The following is an 18837-nucleotide window of genomic DNA, read 5'->3' as shown; positions in this document are numbered from 1 at the left end:
TGATTTTTGCTACCTTTACATTTTTTCCAATGCATTTCAATAAAAATATATTTTATACAGAACATAATTAAATTAACTTTATAATTATAAAAGAATATAATGAGAAATAAGTAATTAAGTAAAAAATGCATCTAAGAACTAATATTATATGACTGTACTTCCGCAATAGTTATGTATACAATTTTGCATAAAAATTCGTGTATACAAATATGGGCGGATATATCCGCCGTTTGTCCAAAAATATATAATTGTGTTACAATTTATATTACTATTTTCTTTAAAATTTAAAATATTACAAGGATTTTACACTAACAAAATAACAAAAAGTCTTAAGAAATTTCACAATATTTAAGCAATAATGATTATAGAAAAACATTGTTTTCGTTATAGATTTAAATCAATTAAACCTAATCGTTTCAAACATGATTTGATTGATGTTACTTAATTAAATATAATGAATCATAATTAATAAATAATTGATTAATTATGATTTTAATTAATAATTTGTTAATAAAAAAAAGTGCTGCTAATGCTACACAATGTTGTCAAATTTTACCATGAATTTTAAATAATACAGAAACGTTTTATAAATATGATCAGTTACATGAACAGTTATGTAATTTTTAACAAAAATAAAATTGTATCTTGGTCAAAGCTGTGATTATTCGCATTCCCAAATTGTGCAACAATTTGCTGCTGTCGTTTGCGAGTGCTTCGTTACTACTCTTATTAAGAAGAGAAAAAATACAACTGCACAAGTGAAAACGGGTTCCAAATGCTGCTGCACATGCGAAGATGACCCCCCGCACTCACAGAATTTCATCGGACCCCATGAACCTACTCCACCTCCACAACCTCAGCAGGTCCATTCGGCCGATCCGAATTGTTGTAATACGCACACCTTCCACCAACGAATTTGCAAACCTGCGTCATCAGATTAGATAGAGAGAAAAATCCCAATCAGAGTGGGACTTCAAAGTTTTTCCCATTTCGGAAAAGATATGCATTAGCATACGTTCGCTGCAAGTGTGTTCTGCATTCGATATTTATTACCTGCGTCATGGGAGCAGTACAGGTGTTCTCTTTTCTCGTTTCGGCCTTCTTTTTCCGCGCATCCAATTGGGAAATACAAGAACCGAAAATTAAGCGTTGGGATTCCTGAAGATTACCGTTGCTACGACGACGACCATCATCAAAGTACTCCTCCTACCGTGCGGTTTTGGTGCAAGGTTTTCAGTAGTTAGTGAAAGTCTTGTTATTATTATTAACGCGAAACATACATATATATATAGAAGCTAATATTTCTTTGCGGGTATTGTGAGTACGTCGCGCGGGATATGCAAATACTCGAATAAACTGCGAACATCATAGCTTAACCTCTGAGCTGTTGAACGAAGAGAGAAACGATAGAAAAATTGAAGAAAGAAAGAACTACTGCAGAGCAGTCAGATATAAGCGCCGCGGCGTGCTGAAATTGTGTTACATCACTAATTAAACGTCGGCGGATCGTGTCGTTCCGAGATTCCGAAAAGTTAAAAGATAGAGAGTCAAAGGCAGTAAGGTCAGGATTGCGTTGAGAGTTGTTATCTGGTCCAACAACGGTAGCTCTGAAGTTCATGATCTAAGGCTAAAGAATAAACGAAACGTTGAAAGAAAAAGGAAGTAAATAGTCCTTTCACTATTCAAAAAGGAGAGCCCCACCACCACCACCAGCTGTAGAACCGTTTCGAGCCAATCAATTTGCGGATAAATGTATGAAGCCTCATTAAAAACGCTCAGATAACGCGCGAATCTAAACGAAAATTCGGTAGTCGTCGTTGCTGAAGAGACCTGCTTGCTGTGATGAGCTGCTGCTTCTACTGATGTGCTTCTTCGACTTTGCACGTTCCCTGCAGATTTTCTGACATCCGAACAAACGAATTCTGTGATTTTTTTTGAAGCAGATTTTATACGAAATTTTATAAAGAAGTTTTATCAAAAACTTTCCGATATGGAGATCGCCTACAAGAGCGTGCCTACCGATGAGGGTAAGTTTTTATAAACTACAAAATTTGACATATAAAAATATACACACATTTACATATAAAAATAACAGAACAGTTTAAATTTGTACAGTATAAAGTACATGTTTATATTTATTACTCTGTTATAAACAATTATCACAAAGTTATCAGTATCTACTTTTTTCAACTATTCATTTCCTGATTTGAACGTAGTTTTACTACAATGTAAACGCTCATCTACAAACGTTTTAAAACAATTAAGATATTAAATATAATTGACATACAAGTTTTTGGTTCTAATATTGAATTCAAAACAATATCATTAACTTAATTAAATATGTACTAATTACTTAAAACTAATTCAAATATGTACATTAAAGAAACAAATAATCAATTTTTTTTATAAAAATATCGTTAGATTTCATCAAAATTGTATTAAAATTTGTTTCACTTGATTATATAAAAAAAAATATAATTATAAAATTATATTTTCTACATTTTTCTATTATTAATTATATAATATATAATTAAATTTATGATGATTTTTTACTTTGTTAATTTTATTTGTAATTAAGTAAATAAATTCATCTCAAATTAATTTATTTCAAACAATAACAAAGATGATTTGTTTGGTTTTTATTAATGAAATATTCATTGTATTTGTATACTAATTATTATTAATTTTTTGATTGAAAAAAACGTGTTTATTTTAATGAATGTTATGAATATTGATGTGACTTTCTAATAACACACATTATTATTTAGTCATTTTTTTTATTTCTACTGCTAATTTTTAATAGGCTCAAGGATGAGATACAAATTGTAAAATATAAGTTCAAAAACAAACAATAAATTAGGATTAAAAACATAAAGAAAAATTTAAAAAAATGATTTGTACTAGCAAATTTTGTGTGTTCATTTCCATCCAAATATTTAAAGTTATCAAAAAGATTCTAACTAACAATTCTACATTTTTTAATGAATTTTTCCGTAATAAGCAAAGCAAATAGATAAAACAAGAAATTCCAAGTATTTTGCTTATTTCTATTGACAATTGTTTTACCATTGTTCGTTTAAAGAGCAAAATATGTAATTTAATTAAAGCTATAAAATAGTAAATTAAAGAGTAAAAGAAGGAGACAATTTTGTATTGCTAATTGGATTAATTTATTATCGTTTACGCATGATACCTTAACTGTAAACGGAAGGAATGTTAATGGCCCTCATTTAAACAATTAAGAGCAGATTGTAAGTCTAGTATAGTTGAGATGTGATTTTGAAGGCTTCTTCTCCATAGCAACGTTTCCTGTATTCCTTTGTTTCTCAGATTCGTAAACGTCATTCACGAAACGTAGAAGAGTAACATTAGTCACATTGATTAATTAACTTATTAATTAAAGAATGTTTATAATTGTTCAACGAATTAAACAAAAAATCCATTGATTTACTTTATATTTAAATATATAGACAATTTTTATATCGCAACATTGTTTAAGTTTCTTCTTTGTTCAAATTACAATAATTATTTCCTGGTTCGAACAAAAAAAAATCCATTGTTTTTTATTGTGTTTTTTTTTTGCAAGAATCGTGAACTTCAATAGACCGAAGTTTTATTTACTAACTGTATTCGTGATTAATACTCGAATGAGAACGTAGAAGATTATATAAAAAAAATTATATACGAAAAAAAAAACAAACAACTTATAATCAAATATTATTGGCGAAGATTGTCGTCTATTTTTAGAACGTGTTTCTCCTTTTCTCACCTGGCGAAGAAGAAATGTTAAAGGTATATAGAAAGAAATACGAAGATCACATGTTGGAATCGTCGGAGCGTCGGGAATTCCAGCGGTGATTGATTTGTTGTTACCATTCGTTTGTTTTCGAACCTGATACTTCTGGATTCTTCATTTTTTATGTAAAAAAAAAACGTTTACTGTTGATTAGAACTATTTAGTTCATTAGATAATGTTCGTAGAATTTTTGTTGTCACATTTTTTACTTATTAAATATAACAAATAGTTGAAAATTCGACTAATTTCGATTATTGTCTTCAATACAAATTTCAAATTAAGAATTGTACTAAATTTACTTGTATAAAACATTGGTAAAAAATTTAAAAAAATATTATTAAACACAAACAAACAAAAAATGTAATTCCAATCATTATAAATTGCAGAAAATAAGACTAATTGAAACCGGACTAATTGAAGGATCAAATTAAATAAAAATATATAAAAACATTATAAAATAATAAGAATTTACGTTTTTCCAAAAAATTTGTAAAGAAACGTTCAAAAAGTATAAATTTGATCTTCAAAAATCTTAATTAATTATTTGATGATATTTTTGATCATTTTTGTAATTATTTGATATTTGCGTTCGTAAAGTGGGAATTCGTAAATTGAAAACTGAATTTATATTGTATTGTTCGTAAAGTTAAAATTTGATATTTGAAAACTATTTTACTTTGAGTATATTTACATAAACAATCATTTTCTTTTCTGTTTAATAAAAGAAAATACATATTTTTCCCAACTAATTATATAAACGTTTTTCCAATTCCTCGAATTTGCTATAAATACAACGAGAAAAATGCAGGTGAGCCCTTGAATAATGCGGTATTGGAATCCCAATGGATTTTACGGCGATTTCCGCTTAAATTAGTTCTACATATTTTGCATGCATCGAGTCACGAATTTACGTTTTTATAATTCTCGTTTAACTCTTACACAATCATATTTTTTTATTGCTTTACAATTTGAAACACATTAATCACATTTTAATTAAATCGGCAATCAATCAATCGAAAACCAATAATTTACATTTTTAAACACGTAACGATGAAATATTTAGCCTACGGTTAAAAAGAATAACACGTTTTTGAAAGATGAGTAGTTTTTTTTGTGAAATAATCAAATCGGTTTCTATCATATTTTCTTTTATAGAATAAATAAGTTTTTTCTCATTTTTTTTTATATATAATTTGAGTCTAAACCAGTTATTCTCAAACTTTTTGACATACAAAGTTTCTCTCCTTTTGGACATACAAAGTTTTTTCAACCCCCCGAATTATGAGTATTTGTATGAGTTTTTTGCGACCCCCTTGGGGGGTCACGCACCACACTTTGAGAATCAATGCTCTAAAGTGATTAAAAAACAAATTTAATTAAATTGATTTTTAAAAACTAATGAATTAAAAAAATCTAATTAAATTGATTATTTGGATAATTTTAATTATTTGAACATTAACAAATATATTTCAAGATTTATAAATTTAGATACTTTACGCATAAAAAAAAAACTTGATAATTAATTTTTGTAAATTTAGATATTTTTTGCTTAAAAAAAACTTAATAATTAAGTAAATTTATTAATATAAACAAAACAAAATTACGATAAGTCTACTTAAATTATCAACTTTTCAATTGTTTTGAGTAATTGTATACGTCACTGCTTAGATAAATATAAACATATACTTATTAATTTTTTTTGATAATTGTAATTTGCATTAATTCAACAATTTAATTAAATTGATTATTAAAAACTTGAAGTATTTTATCAGTAAATTTGGAAAAGAAATAATCTAATTAATGGGATTAATATAATTTGAATTGTTTGAATATTAACAAATATTTTTCAATTTTTATAAATTTATACTTTTTGCTTAAAAAAAACTTAATAATTAAGTAAATTTATTAATATAAACCAAGCAAAAAAAAATAATTCCACTTAAATTGTCAACTTTTCAATTGTTTTGAGTAATTGTATACGTCACTGCTTAGATAATAATATTGAAATTATTCAACAATTTAATTAAATTGATTATTAAAAACTTGAAGTATTTTTATCAGTAAATTTTTAAAAGAAATAATCTAATTAATTGGATTAATAAAATTTTAATTGTTTGAATATTAACAAATATTTTTGAATTTTTGTAAATTTAGATGAAAACTTGATAATTAAGTAAATTTATTAATATAAACACAACAAAATTAAGATAAATCTACATAAATTATCAACTTTTCAATTTTTGAGTAATTGTATACATAAATATAAACATACTTATAAAACTTATTCATATAGTCTTCAATTATTTACAAATTGTGCTTTGATAAGTTTACTTAACTTTTAACTACTTGCGCACTGAAATTTCTATTATCTACTCGCGCGGTGTATTTTATACACCACATGTATTACTGCCAGACAAAGTGCATAAATGATTGTATTACGACAAAAATAAACTTTTTCGTGTTAACTAATGCTTTTTTATTAGATTCATAACTATTTGTAATACATTAATATAATCAGAATTGTCGTCATTGCGCTCTATATAAGCGTGAGTCGAGGTATCAGCATCGTCCGCTATTGCACCAACACTGCAGAGCAACAACAAACATGCACAAAAACAACTTCTTTGTCAACTTCTTCGCAGTCAACTCAATATTGCACCAGCATTTAGTAAACACATTGAGCATAAATTACGTTAAGTTTCATAGACGGGGAAACAAAATATAGATGTGGTATCATTTCTTACACCGAGCGCTAAATTCGCCAACTGAAGTCCTTGTAATGGAATAATGTGACTGCTTGCTTGAATTATCGAAATAAATTAGATCACATGCATTTCTTTTTTTAAGTAAATCTGTAGACCTTGGTTAAAAATCAAGATTTTATAATTATATCTCATTTGCGTCAAATCGATAATGATGGAAATTGTTAATTTTAATTGTTTTAAAAAAAAAAAAGTCACGGTTTGTGAACCATAAAGGTGACATTTCTATAATTTCGAATCCAAATTGAATAAGTCGCCTTTATGTAACTGAAAATTATATTTTTCTTTGTAATTCTCGACAATTTGTTGTTGTTTTTTTTAATTAAATTAATTTTGTTTATTATCTAATTCCAATTTTAAAATTATTCGTCAAATATTTCAACATCTTCTAAGAGATTTTTATACAATTAATTAAATTGAGACATATGCATAAGTCTCATTTTCGTAATTATTTGATTTTTCCATTCGTAAAGTAGGAATTCGTAAATCGAAAACTGAATTTATATTGTTTTGTTCGTAAAGTTCAAATTTGACATTTGAAAACTGTTTTTCTTTTATTATATAATTATAATTTGAGCTATTATTTCTTTACATAACTTCTTCAATATTTTCCAATTTCTATGCATTTTCTTTATCAATAATTAACACCAGAATTTTACATTACATTTAACAAAATAAAGTTTTCACGTGATTTTAAACATTAACAGTGTTTTTATTAATATTTCCAACTTTCTTCAGTAAGAATTAAATATCCTGAAGCATTACCATTTCTTATTTTTTTTAAATTAATATAAGTTTTTGAACTTGTAAAATTCGTAAAACGGTAAAACATCTTCTAAAAGATTTTCCATTTTTTAATGAAAATAATTTGTTTATTTTCTAATTCTAATTTTAAAATTATTTGTCAAATATTATTGTTAAATTAATTCTTATACTATCTTTCATTACCTACAACTTTTTTAATAAAAATGAATACAAAATCTTAGTGAAATGCAGGTGTTTCACTAGATTGTAAACAAGTTTTTGTTTTAATTACAAAAGTGTAAAATTATTCAAGTAAACTTTTAAATATTCAAATTTTTTTCAATACATTTTTTTTATTGCATTTATAACTCATCGTATTCAAACGTAAAAATCTATAGGAAATAGTGAATTACGTAATTTCGCAATGTATTTTAACCAAAGTAAAAACAACAACAAATCTTTCAAAAACGAGTTTTATAAAGAAAAAAAAAAGAGAAGTGCATTTCGCAAAACCGGTTCTAAATTGAACGGTATGAAATTTCGTAATTGGTTTAACATCTTTAAGAAAAAAAAAGAAAGAAATCTCAAAAAATCATCAATTACTCACGAATAATAAACTGTAATTTATTTATAATTGTTATTATTAACGATACTTAATTAAGACGTTTTATTTAATGTATTTTAGCAATTGATTTCTTAGTAAAATTATTTTTATATTTGTCATTTGTACACAAAGAAAAATTGCTTAGTCTTTTGTATATCAAACAGTTGCTTAACTTTTGAATTTTGTTATAAAATTTGTGACATAAAAATTGCATTATTGGAGTAATAAAATGTAAATTAAACTGATGAGAATCTAACAATAAATACTTGTTAATTGACTAATAATAGTATATAATATTTTACACTGTAAAAGTGCATAAACGTGCGTTCATTCATAGTTAATTATTTTTCTCTCTCTCAATAAGTATTGTAAAGTTTCTATTAGGAAATAAAGACACATTCAATTTAATTAATTTATCATTGGATGTTACCTGCGAGGCCCTTTTCTCATTACTATTTATGTATACATTACAATCTAATGTACAATCGCACTACCTCTCAGGGTTACAGCAGAGACTCAATGAATTATGTGCAGTTGTCCCATAAAACTACATACATTATCATCCATATACTTAAATACCTACAATGCTTCAAGAAATGCAAAGATATGTATGAATTTTATTATGTAACTGAAAATATCAAATATTCAATATTAATTTAAAAAGGATACTAATTCAATCACTGTTTTTTTCTTTAAATAGTATAGGTTTTTTGAAATTGTAAAATTTGTAAAACGGTAATCGAATACTAAATTTTAATGAAAGTTTTAAATCATCTTCTAAGTTTCCATTTAGATCATTGAAATAAGACAAGATTGCAGTAAGATTTGCGTAAGTCTCAAATATTGCTTAGTTCGTAAATCTAAAATTCGTTAATTCCCTAATTGAACCCTAAACTAAATTAAGAGATTTGCATAAGTCTTATTTTTCTAATTATTTGATTTTTGCGTTCGTAAATTGAAAACTGATTTTTTTATTGTCTTGTTCGTAAAGTGGAAATTTGTTAATTGAAAACTGTTCTTTCTTTAACTAGTATAGGTTTTTTGAAATTGTAAAATTCGTAAAACGGTAATTCGTAAATCGAAAACTAAATATTAATGAAATTTTTAAAACATCTTCTACGAATATTGTTATACGATTTGCATAAGTCTCAAAAAATGTTTCCTTCATAAAGCGAAAATTCGTTAATTGAACACTGTTTTTTCTTTAACTGATTTACGTTTTAACGATATGGAATTCGTAAAACGATAATTCGTAAATTGAAAACTGTATTTTTTTTATTAAATTTCTAAAACAATTTCCATTCAGATAATTGAAATAGAAAAAGATTATAGTAAGATTTGCGTAAGTCTCAAATATTGTTTTGTTCGTAAAACGATAATTCGTAAATCGAAAACTATTCTTTTTATTAAATTTCTAAAACTCTCAATTCATTGAAAATAAGAAAAATTTACATAAATCTCAATGATTTGCTATTGAGGTTACACCTCGTAAATCAATATTAAATATACGAAAAGCAAAAATTATCTGACTCACGACTCGGCGTGTGTACACGCTCACTTACTTTTCATTCCTTTTTTTTTTACTTATGTTCCGATTTTGAAACATTCACAATACATTTTTTACCTGTACAAAAGTGTACACATTTTTACCTGTTCGGAATTGTTCAATGTCAATAACATGTTAATCGCTCGCGAGAGAAAGACAATAAAAATAAACTCGGCGGGAATTCAAGCCGGAATTATTGATGCAATTACATTCTTTTTCTTTTCTTCTTGTTTCTTTAATACAACTTAAAGCTTTTGTTCTTACTTGAATTTAAAAACAAAAAAAAACTTTGTATATTATTTTTTGCTTTACAACTATTAATAACATATAATAACGTTAAGTAATTGACATTTCGTATTTTTTATAATAAAAAAAATCTATAATTGTGTTTAGTAATCATAATTGCTTTGAATGGCTATATTTTAGAAAAGTAACAAAACCTTGCTTAATGCGGCTTCGATCAGTGCTGATTCAGTATAGTGCGGTTCAAAAATGTCTATGAAAGAATGATTTTTGTATATAGTTTAGCATATTTATTAATCATAGTCATATGTTTATTTAAATATATTCTTCAATGCGGTTGACAATTATAGGAATTTCCTTTAATAACATATAAAGCAGGTGTCCAACCAATTCTAGGTAACAACTACTGTTTCATTATATAACTTCTTCGATATTTTCCAATTTCTAGGCATTTCCTTTACCAATAATTTGATTTTCACTAGAATTTTACATTGACAGTGTTTTTTCAATATTTCCAACTTTTTAAGTAAAAACTAAATTTCCTGAAGCTCATTTGTGGCTTTTGCATACTTAACTTTACCATTTCTTAAAATTTTTCACTCGTCACCAAATTAGAAAATTACGAATTGATAGATTTAGATTATCGATCTTTCTGGTTGAGAATTCCCATAGAAAACGATACTTTTGTAATTAATCAATTAACTGAAATTAGTAAAATTTCCAAAATACCTGTTCTCAATCTTTTTTCCGTACTTAATTACATTAACCCTCATGATGTGAGATATGTAAAACTATTGACATATGACATACGTCACAAATTGGTTGTCAAATTTTATAACTATATACATTATTTGTAACAATTAATGATAATTATTGTAAAAACTAATGAATGTGTTAGTTTTCAATAGTAAAAATGATTATATTGATGAATTGTCATTATAAATACAATAATTGAATCTATTTCATTGCAAAATTTTACAAACTATTGACATATGACATATGTCACAAATTGATTATCAAATTTTATAACTATATTATTTGTAACAATTAATGATAATGATTGTAAAAACTAATGAATGTATTAGTTTTGAATAGTAAATATGATTATATTGATGAATTGTCATTATAAATACAATAATTGAATCTATTTCATTGCAAAATATGTCAAATTATTGACATATGACATATGTCACAAATTAATTGTCAAATTTTATAATTATATACATTATTTGTAACAATTGATGAAAATGATAGAAAAAACTAATCAAAAATGTTAGTTTTGAATAGTAAAAATAATTATATTGATGAATTATCATTAAATCTAAAACAATTGAATCTATTTCAATTAAAAAATATGTCAAATTATTGGCATATGACAAATGTCATATGTCATATGTCAAAAATCGTCATATGACATATGTCAAAAAATAGACAGTAATTACTAATGTCAAGATTGGATTTCAAAATTATAACAATTAATGAAAATGTTTGTATTAACTAGTAAAAATGATGAATTTATTTCTAACTGTAATTCTGCTTATAACTTTGAAATGTGTATGCAAGCAACGAAATGCCAACAACACACAATATTTAATTATATAAATGAACAAAAAAAAATAGGTAACCTTTATTGGCACATAAACGAAACAAACAATTACAAACGAAACAACAAAAAATAGTTAAAAATTAAAGTAACCTTAAGAAGCAAAAAAAAATAGTTAATTGATTGTAATTTCTTGCACTTAATAACATTCTTTGGAAAAGGAACTCGGCAGTAATTACGCAATTGACAAATGCAAATCTGTACCGTAATTAGTGTAACCCAATGGAAAGTGCATTGTGCACGGCAATTAATAAATAAATCAGTGTAATTGAGCAATTAATCCGTTTTTTTTTTAGTTTGTTGTGTTTTTCGATTTTTGCGCTCGAAGGAAACGACCTTCTTGAGCATTGCGAGATGAGAAAAATCTGCGGTTAATGAGAGACAAACATTTAGAAACAAACAAAAAAATATTGAAATAGAAACCGAAAGCGTCAATCCGTGCGAAAAACGGCTCACGGTGAATTAACAGCACTTAGCTTTATTAATATGTTTTATTTATGAACTTGGATCTCATTGCCATTGTTTGTGTTTGTTTTTTGTTTTTTTTTTGCTTTGTCACTTATTTAGCGATTCGTCAAAAAGAAGGTAAAAACGAATAAAAACCAATGCACCTAAGAAATTGGAAAGGGAGGCCAGGATTTAGTTCCTCATTTCTGCTCTTAGTAAATGTAAATCTCCGCCTTTAGTTGTTGTAATTTATTTAATGAGAGGGTTTGAGTCTTCAAGATCGTTAGAATTTTTAATAAGCATTCATCTTCGGATCAAGATCATCCATTCTATAGTTTCTAATTAACAAAATGAATAATGCATACAAAAGTTACGTTTGTTTCATTAATTTAAAATAATTAATGGAAAAATTATTAATTTTTATTCAACAAAATGATTCAATTGAAACAATTTATTCATTCTAAATGAATTAGTTTCAAATTAATAACTCTTGCAAAAGTTAAATTTGTTACAATGAAAGCTTTAATTAATTTACAAAAATAAACAATTATTTCCAATAAAATATTCTTTCTTAGTAATAATTTATTTAAGAAAACGTTTAAGTATTCAAGATTTTTGGAGATTAAGTAAGAAAAATTAATCCATTCCATAATTGAACTAGTTTCTAATTAAGAAAATAAATAATTCATATAAAAATACGTTTGTTACGATGAAATTAATTAATTTACGGAAAGAATTAAATTTAATTAATGATTTTTCTTAACAATTTTAACAATAAAGTTTAATTCTTTAAGATTATTGGAGATTAAATTAGATAAATCATAAATAAAAGTTCATTTTTAGATCAAGATCATCCGTTCTATAAGTGAAGTAGTTTCTTTTTAATAATATGAATAATTCATGCAAAAGTTACGTTCGTTACGATAAAATAAGGTAATTAATTCAAAAAAACCTTTAATTAATGTATGGAAAGAACAAAATGAATGAAATAAAACAAGACTATATTTCTTCAAGCTATTTTTTGTATAATTTTGATTTATTTCTTTATTTTCTTTATTTCCTACAGTTATTTCTCATTAGTTATAATTTATTTAATGAACTTGTAAAAACATTAATCTTTGGATCAAGTTCATCCATTGTATAGTTTTTTTTTGTTATGTTGTAGTATAAGTAATTTACAATCATATTGTTTTTTTTTTGGTAAACTTCCCAATGGAAGTTTTTACCATTATATTCTTCTGTAATTTGTTGATTGGCCCTTCGTCTGTGAATCTGCCGCTATCCTTAACACTGTCATTGTTCATCGACTTGGCTGTAGGTCCATATGCTGAAACCTCATTCATTTCATCTGTGATGACCGATGGCCCTATTGCTGCAAGCACCGATAGACTTGGCTTGACCAGGATTCGAACCGGATTCACGTAATCATGGTTAGGGCGACTTAACTATTCGGCTATTGTATAATTGAAGTAATTTCTAATTAACAATATGAATAATTCATGCAAAAGTTACGTTTACTTCTATAAACAAGTTAATTAAAGAAAAAAAACCTTTAATTATTGTATGGAATGAACAAAACGAATGAAACAATTGTTTTCGAAACAATTTGTGATTTTTGAAAGGGAGGCCACGATTTAGTTTTTTTTTTCTTTGTAATTTCCGAGGTGATCTTTTGACGATAATCCAGACTTAACTTATAATATAATTAATGAGAGGGTTAAGTTATAAATGAAAAAAAAAATAAAAATACAATTGTAAAATAATTAAAAAAAAACGAAAAAGTCAATGGAAATTTGCGGTCACGAATATGATGGAAGTTAAAAATGGATCAAGATCATTAATTCCGGAAGTGATTTAATCAAACAATCCAGTTATAAACAAAATTATAGATTTTACGATGAAGTAAGATAATTCATAAAAAAACCTTTAATTAGTGTATGGAATGAATCAAATGAATGAAATGCAACAATTAAAGCAATTTTTGATTGAATTGGAACAATTAATCTATTAAATAATTGAAATCTATTTTTTTTTTTTTCAAAAGTTACGTTTTTATTAACAAATTTAGTTAGCAAATAGTTTTTTTTATTTCTTATTAGTTGTAATTTAAGCCATGATTTTGTTTATGTTTTCAATTTTCAGCTGATCTTTTCTCAATAAACCGCACTAATCTTAAAATGTATTTAATGAAAGGGTTATATTTTTATTTCAACCTGATGTTTTGTCAATAATCCGCACTAATCTTGAAATGTATTTAATAAAAGGATTAATTGTTTAATTTTAAGCTGGTCTTTTATCAATAATTCGCAATAATCTCAAAATATATTTAAAAAAAAGTGCTAATTATTCAATTTCAAGCTAATCTTTTGTCTATAATCCGCACTAATTTTGAAATATATTTAAGGAAAGTGTTAATTTATAATTTCTAACTGATCTTTATTTAATAATCCGCACTAATCTGAAAATGTATTTAGTGAAAAGATTAAATGTTTAATTTCAAGCTGATCTCAAAATGTATTTAATGAAAGGATTAAATGTTTAATTTCAAGCTGATCTTTTGTCAATAATCCGCACTAATCTCATAATGTATTTAATGAAAGGATTAAATGTTTAAATTTGAAGCTGATCCACACTTAACTTCTAATTTATTTAATGATAAGATTAAGGTTTTAACAAATAAATAATTCACAAAAAAAAGACAACTCAATGACGATTTGCTGCTTCTTATTGGAAATCCCAGTAATAATCAAAGCGGGAAGCTTTCATCATCAAAGTTCTCTAATTTATGGAAAGAATTGAAAATGAGACAAGTAATTTGAATTTTTCGCTCATTTATGATAAAAAAAACAAAAGAATTAAATGAAACAATAGTTTTTGAAATAATTAGGAAAATTCGAGAGGAAGGCCATGATTTAGATTTTTTTAATTTTGTCGATAGTAGACACTTAACTTATAATTCATTGAGAAGTTATACTAGAAATAAAAAAAAAAAGATGTTTATTATAATTTCCGGAAATCAAGTAATCAAAATTAAATAATAAATAAAGCAAAATAAAGCATTAAACAAATTAATTAATGCATCACCTTCTATGATTTGCGGGAAAAAAAAAATTGTAACAATTGTTCTTGAAACAATTCGGTCATTTGCAACGCCGATCTAATTGACTAATTAGTCATTGATTTATGTGTAGTTTTTAGCGCGGATCGGCATTGACACGATCCCACACAACCGTGACCGAACTGCTGCTATTCCGCATTTATTTAATTTTTTTTTCTTCACCGTTTCACAGATTAGATTTATCGATTATGAATCAGTTCGAAGCTGCGAATTCTGCTCACATTCTTGACCGTTCTCGGTCACTCTTGACCATTATTATTATTACACACTGTTTCTTTAATTCGTCGTCCGTTCTTAATTATTCGAAGGGCAACGAACAGGATGCAGCCTCAAACAAAATGCACGATTAATAACAAATATTCATCAGATAAATTGCAAGGCAAATATGTTTCAATGCTTTCACGCTTATCTATAAACTACATTGACGTTGTTCATATCACATTTCAAATAGACAGAATTAATGTGTTTTTCGCATCAAAAACAAGTATCAAATTTTAGTTTTTATTTATCCGATTTGTTGAATTTTATTTCACACGCACAAATTTTCAGACTTAATCTAAATAATGTAACAAAGTTCACAAAAATATATTTTTTTTAATAGTTTTCTTAATCTTAAATTTCTGAAAATTGAAGATTTTTGTTGTTATTGCAATATTATCGAAAATCTAAGTTATTTAGAGAATATTTTGGGCCATTAATATTATTATTATTCAAGATTTTTGAATTTTATCTTCAGAAAGTTTAAGTTTTTTTTGTAATAAAAGACTGCAAAGAATTTAAATCTTTACACAATGAGAATCGCGTTCTCACATCATTAACCTTCACTCCTTTCTGCACTCAAATTCTTAGCCTTAGCCTCAAGTTCAAGACTGATTTGTAAAAGTTCTATACAAAAAAAAACAAACTCTGTTGATTTATATTTGTTAAAATTTATTTACCACAAAATACAACAAAATATTTGCAACAAATAAACAAAATATGAAATAACAAGTTAACTGTGATCAATAAAAAGTGGTAAATAAATATAGACATTGTAACATTAATTACTTTTTTAACTACTGCGTTTTAATGTTGCAATTCTCATTGAATTCACGTATCTAAATACTTGTAAATTTATGGACACCAGACACACACTTATTCGTAGTTTTAAAAATAAACTTTAATGCATTCAAATCGAAATGATGTATTAGAAATTATTGTTTAATTTGCACACAGCGAGAATATTAAATATGTGAGAATATACGAACAGAGCTGTTGCATAAATCTCATGATTTTATACGTCGATTATTATGATCGTTTTGCATTTGGAATCAAAAAAAAAATTGAACTCTAGCTGGAAATGTAAACAATTGATAAAATTCACGATGTTGCAACGATTGTTTCTTTTTGCAAATTCATGCATAACTTGTTTATTTTTTATATCATTATTATTATTGTTGTAACGTCTTTGAAAATTACCGACGATTGAAATTGACGAACACGGGTATTTCGAAAACGTGTAAGTAATTTAAATTGTAGTAGCTGTGATAATTAGACTTTGTTGGAATATCAATGGAATCTTGTTACGTAACGATTGAAAAGCGTGATGTAAACAGAAGATGCTGGCTGCATCTCCTCGGGGCTCGAATACTTGTATTTATGCATAAATACCGAAAAGTTTACATGTGTTTAAAGACTTTTTTTGTAATAATTCATGATTCAAAATTAAATTATTACTTGGAAAGTAGATAATTAAAGAATTTATTTAATTATGATATAAATTATGCCGAAGGTTGTTGATTGTTCATAATTAATTCGATATAATTATTAACAGAATTTGTTTTCTTGTTTCGTAATGCGATACATTTTTATCATACGTTAAATACATGCCTTTATTGGCTCATTTCGTTAAAATCAACTTTATTAAGATAAAAACAAATATTTCTTGTTAATGTAATTACAAAATTACATTTGAATTTTAAATTGTTTACAATTGGACATATGTAACTTAAAACACCTGCATTTTATATAATTATTACATCCATATTTCACTTTAAGTTAATAAAAAAAACAATTAAATGTTTCGTAAGAAAAATGAGCTTGATTCCATTTAAGTAAGATATTTTATTTACTGAAGAAATGTTTACAACTTATATAAGTTATTTAAGATATAAAATTACATCTTTATTAATTTCAATGAAATTACATATTAAATAATAATTCTTTATAAAATTAGATCAAGAATAAAAAAAAATAATTATTTAAAAAAGTTACGAGAATTTTTATTAATCTTATTAATTGTTTATAACGTTGAGATCATAAATATGAAAGAAACAAATATATTTTTAGTTATCTGCAAAAGAAAAAGTTACTTTAGAAAGGTCATGGCATTAAAGATGTTTCAAATATTTTGTAGATAAAATATACTTTTTCAACGATTTTACAAACCAAAAGACTTCCTTGTTATTAGCATCTACAAATGTAAACAGATGCAATTTATGTTACATAATTTAATCTAATTTTGTTACTTGATATTTCGCAATTTGCGAGTGTTTGTCAATAAAATTGGAAACGATTTTCTAAAGCAAAATTTACAAAAATATTGGGTGAAGTAAAAAGTTCTAAAAGAAATCCAAAATTTTATTAAAATTAAAGTCTTTCTAATTGATTCAAACAAAAAAATATGGAACAAAATTTCAAAACAAATATTTTCAACAAAAATAATTAATAATAATTCCAATAGTTTTCAATAAAATTTTCTAACAATGTAATAAAAAAACTAAACATACTTTAATTAAAATGAATGAAATACAAGGATTTTCTTTGTTTTTTTACGTGCAAATAAAAATTATAATTCTATTTTAAAGATAGAAAAAAAAATCTTGATTTGTAATTAGATATTCTTGTAAGGTAATAGTAATGAAAGCCTCGTGTCCTAAACGTTAAATGTTTATTTAATGATTGTTGATGTATTATTATTTTTTAAAAACTGCTACTAAATATTTATTATTATTGTATCTCTTTTATTCAAACTTTGTACACAGGAAATGTCAACGTATTCTTGTCGTTCTTTAATGCATTTATGAAATATGCAACGATGCATCAATTCATTCAAAATCTTAAACAGTTAAAGAATTTACAGTTTTTATATAGAGAAAGAAATGAAATTTGTACGAAATGTATGCAATTTCATCAATCTTTTAGATGATTTGCAATGACACAAACTTTTATAAAATTCGTCCTAAATTCGATATAAAATAGATAAAGAGTAGTAAAATGCATTCATTCTGAAAACTTAGTTTTATATGATTTCATTTTACGTACAAATTGACATGAAATTAGTACTGAAATTGTAAAATTCAAGTAATTTCTTACAGTTTTTACATAGAGAAAGAAATGAAATTTGTACGAAATGTATGCAATTTCATTAATTTTTTTAGATGACTTTCATTGAATAACAAAAAGATTTGAAATTGACATAAACTTTATAAAATTCATCCTAATTCGATATAAAATAGGTAAAGAGTAGTAAAATGCATTCATTCTGAAAACTTAGTTTTATATGATTTCATTTTACGTACAAATTGAGATGAAATTAGTACTGAAATTATAAAATTCAAGTAATTTCTTACAGTTTTTACATAGAGAAAGAAATGAAATTTGTATGAAATGTATACAATTCTATTAATCTTTTAGATGATTTCCATTGAATAACAAAAAGGTTTGAAATTGATATAAACTTTATAAAAGTCATCCTTTATTTCGATATAAATTAGGTAACGAGTAGTAAAATGCATTCATTCTGAAAACTTAGTTTTATATGATTTCATTTTACGTATAAATCGAGATGAAATTAGTACTGAAATTATAAAATTCAAGTAATTTCTTACAGTTTTTACATAAATAAATGAAATTTGTTCGAAATGCATACAATTCCATTAATCTTATAGACGATTGCCATTGAATAACAAAAATATTTGAAATTGATATAAAAT

General features: G+C 25.4%; 1 protein-coding gene across 5 annotated transcripts in view; it reads left to right on the top strand.

The window, feature by feature from the left end:
• Window positions 1-18837, top strand: part of LOC108566976 (organic cation transporter protein-like) — a 53467-nt gene that overhangs the window by 24726 nt on the left and 9904 nt on the right. Inside the window, exon 1 of one of the 5 annotated variants that reach the window (XM_017927142.1) lies at window positions 1453-2027. The exons of the other annotated variants lie outside the window; for them this stretch is intronic. Within the exon in view, the coding sequence (XP_017782631.1) occupies window positions 1991-2027 (37 nt within the window). The 5' untranslated portion in view covers window positions 1453-1990. Of the gene's footprint in view, window positions 1-1452; window positions 2028-18837 lie in introns of those variants that run through there. 5 annotated transcript variants of the gene reach the window in all.

The sequence above is a fragment of the Nicrophorus vespilloides genome, unplaced genomic scaffold, assembly GCF_001412225.1.
Source record: "Nicrophorus vespilloides isolate i.1.1-1 unplaced genomic scaffold, Nicve_v1.0, whole genome shotgun sequence".
Lineage (NCBI taxonomy): Eukaryota > Metazoa > Arthropoda > Insecta > Coleoptera > Silphidae > Nicrophorus > Nicrophorus vespilloides.
Note: the sequence above shows the minus strand (reverse complement) of the source record. Positions and strands in the feature narration are given on the sequence as shown.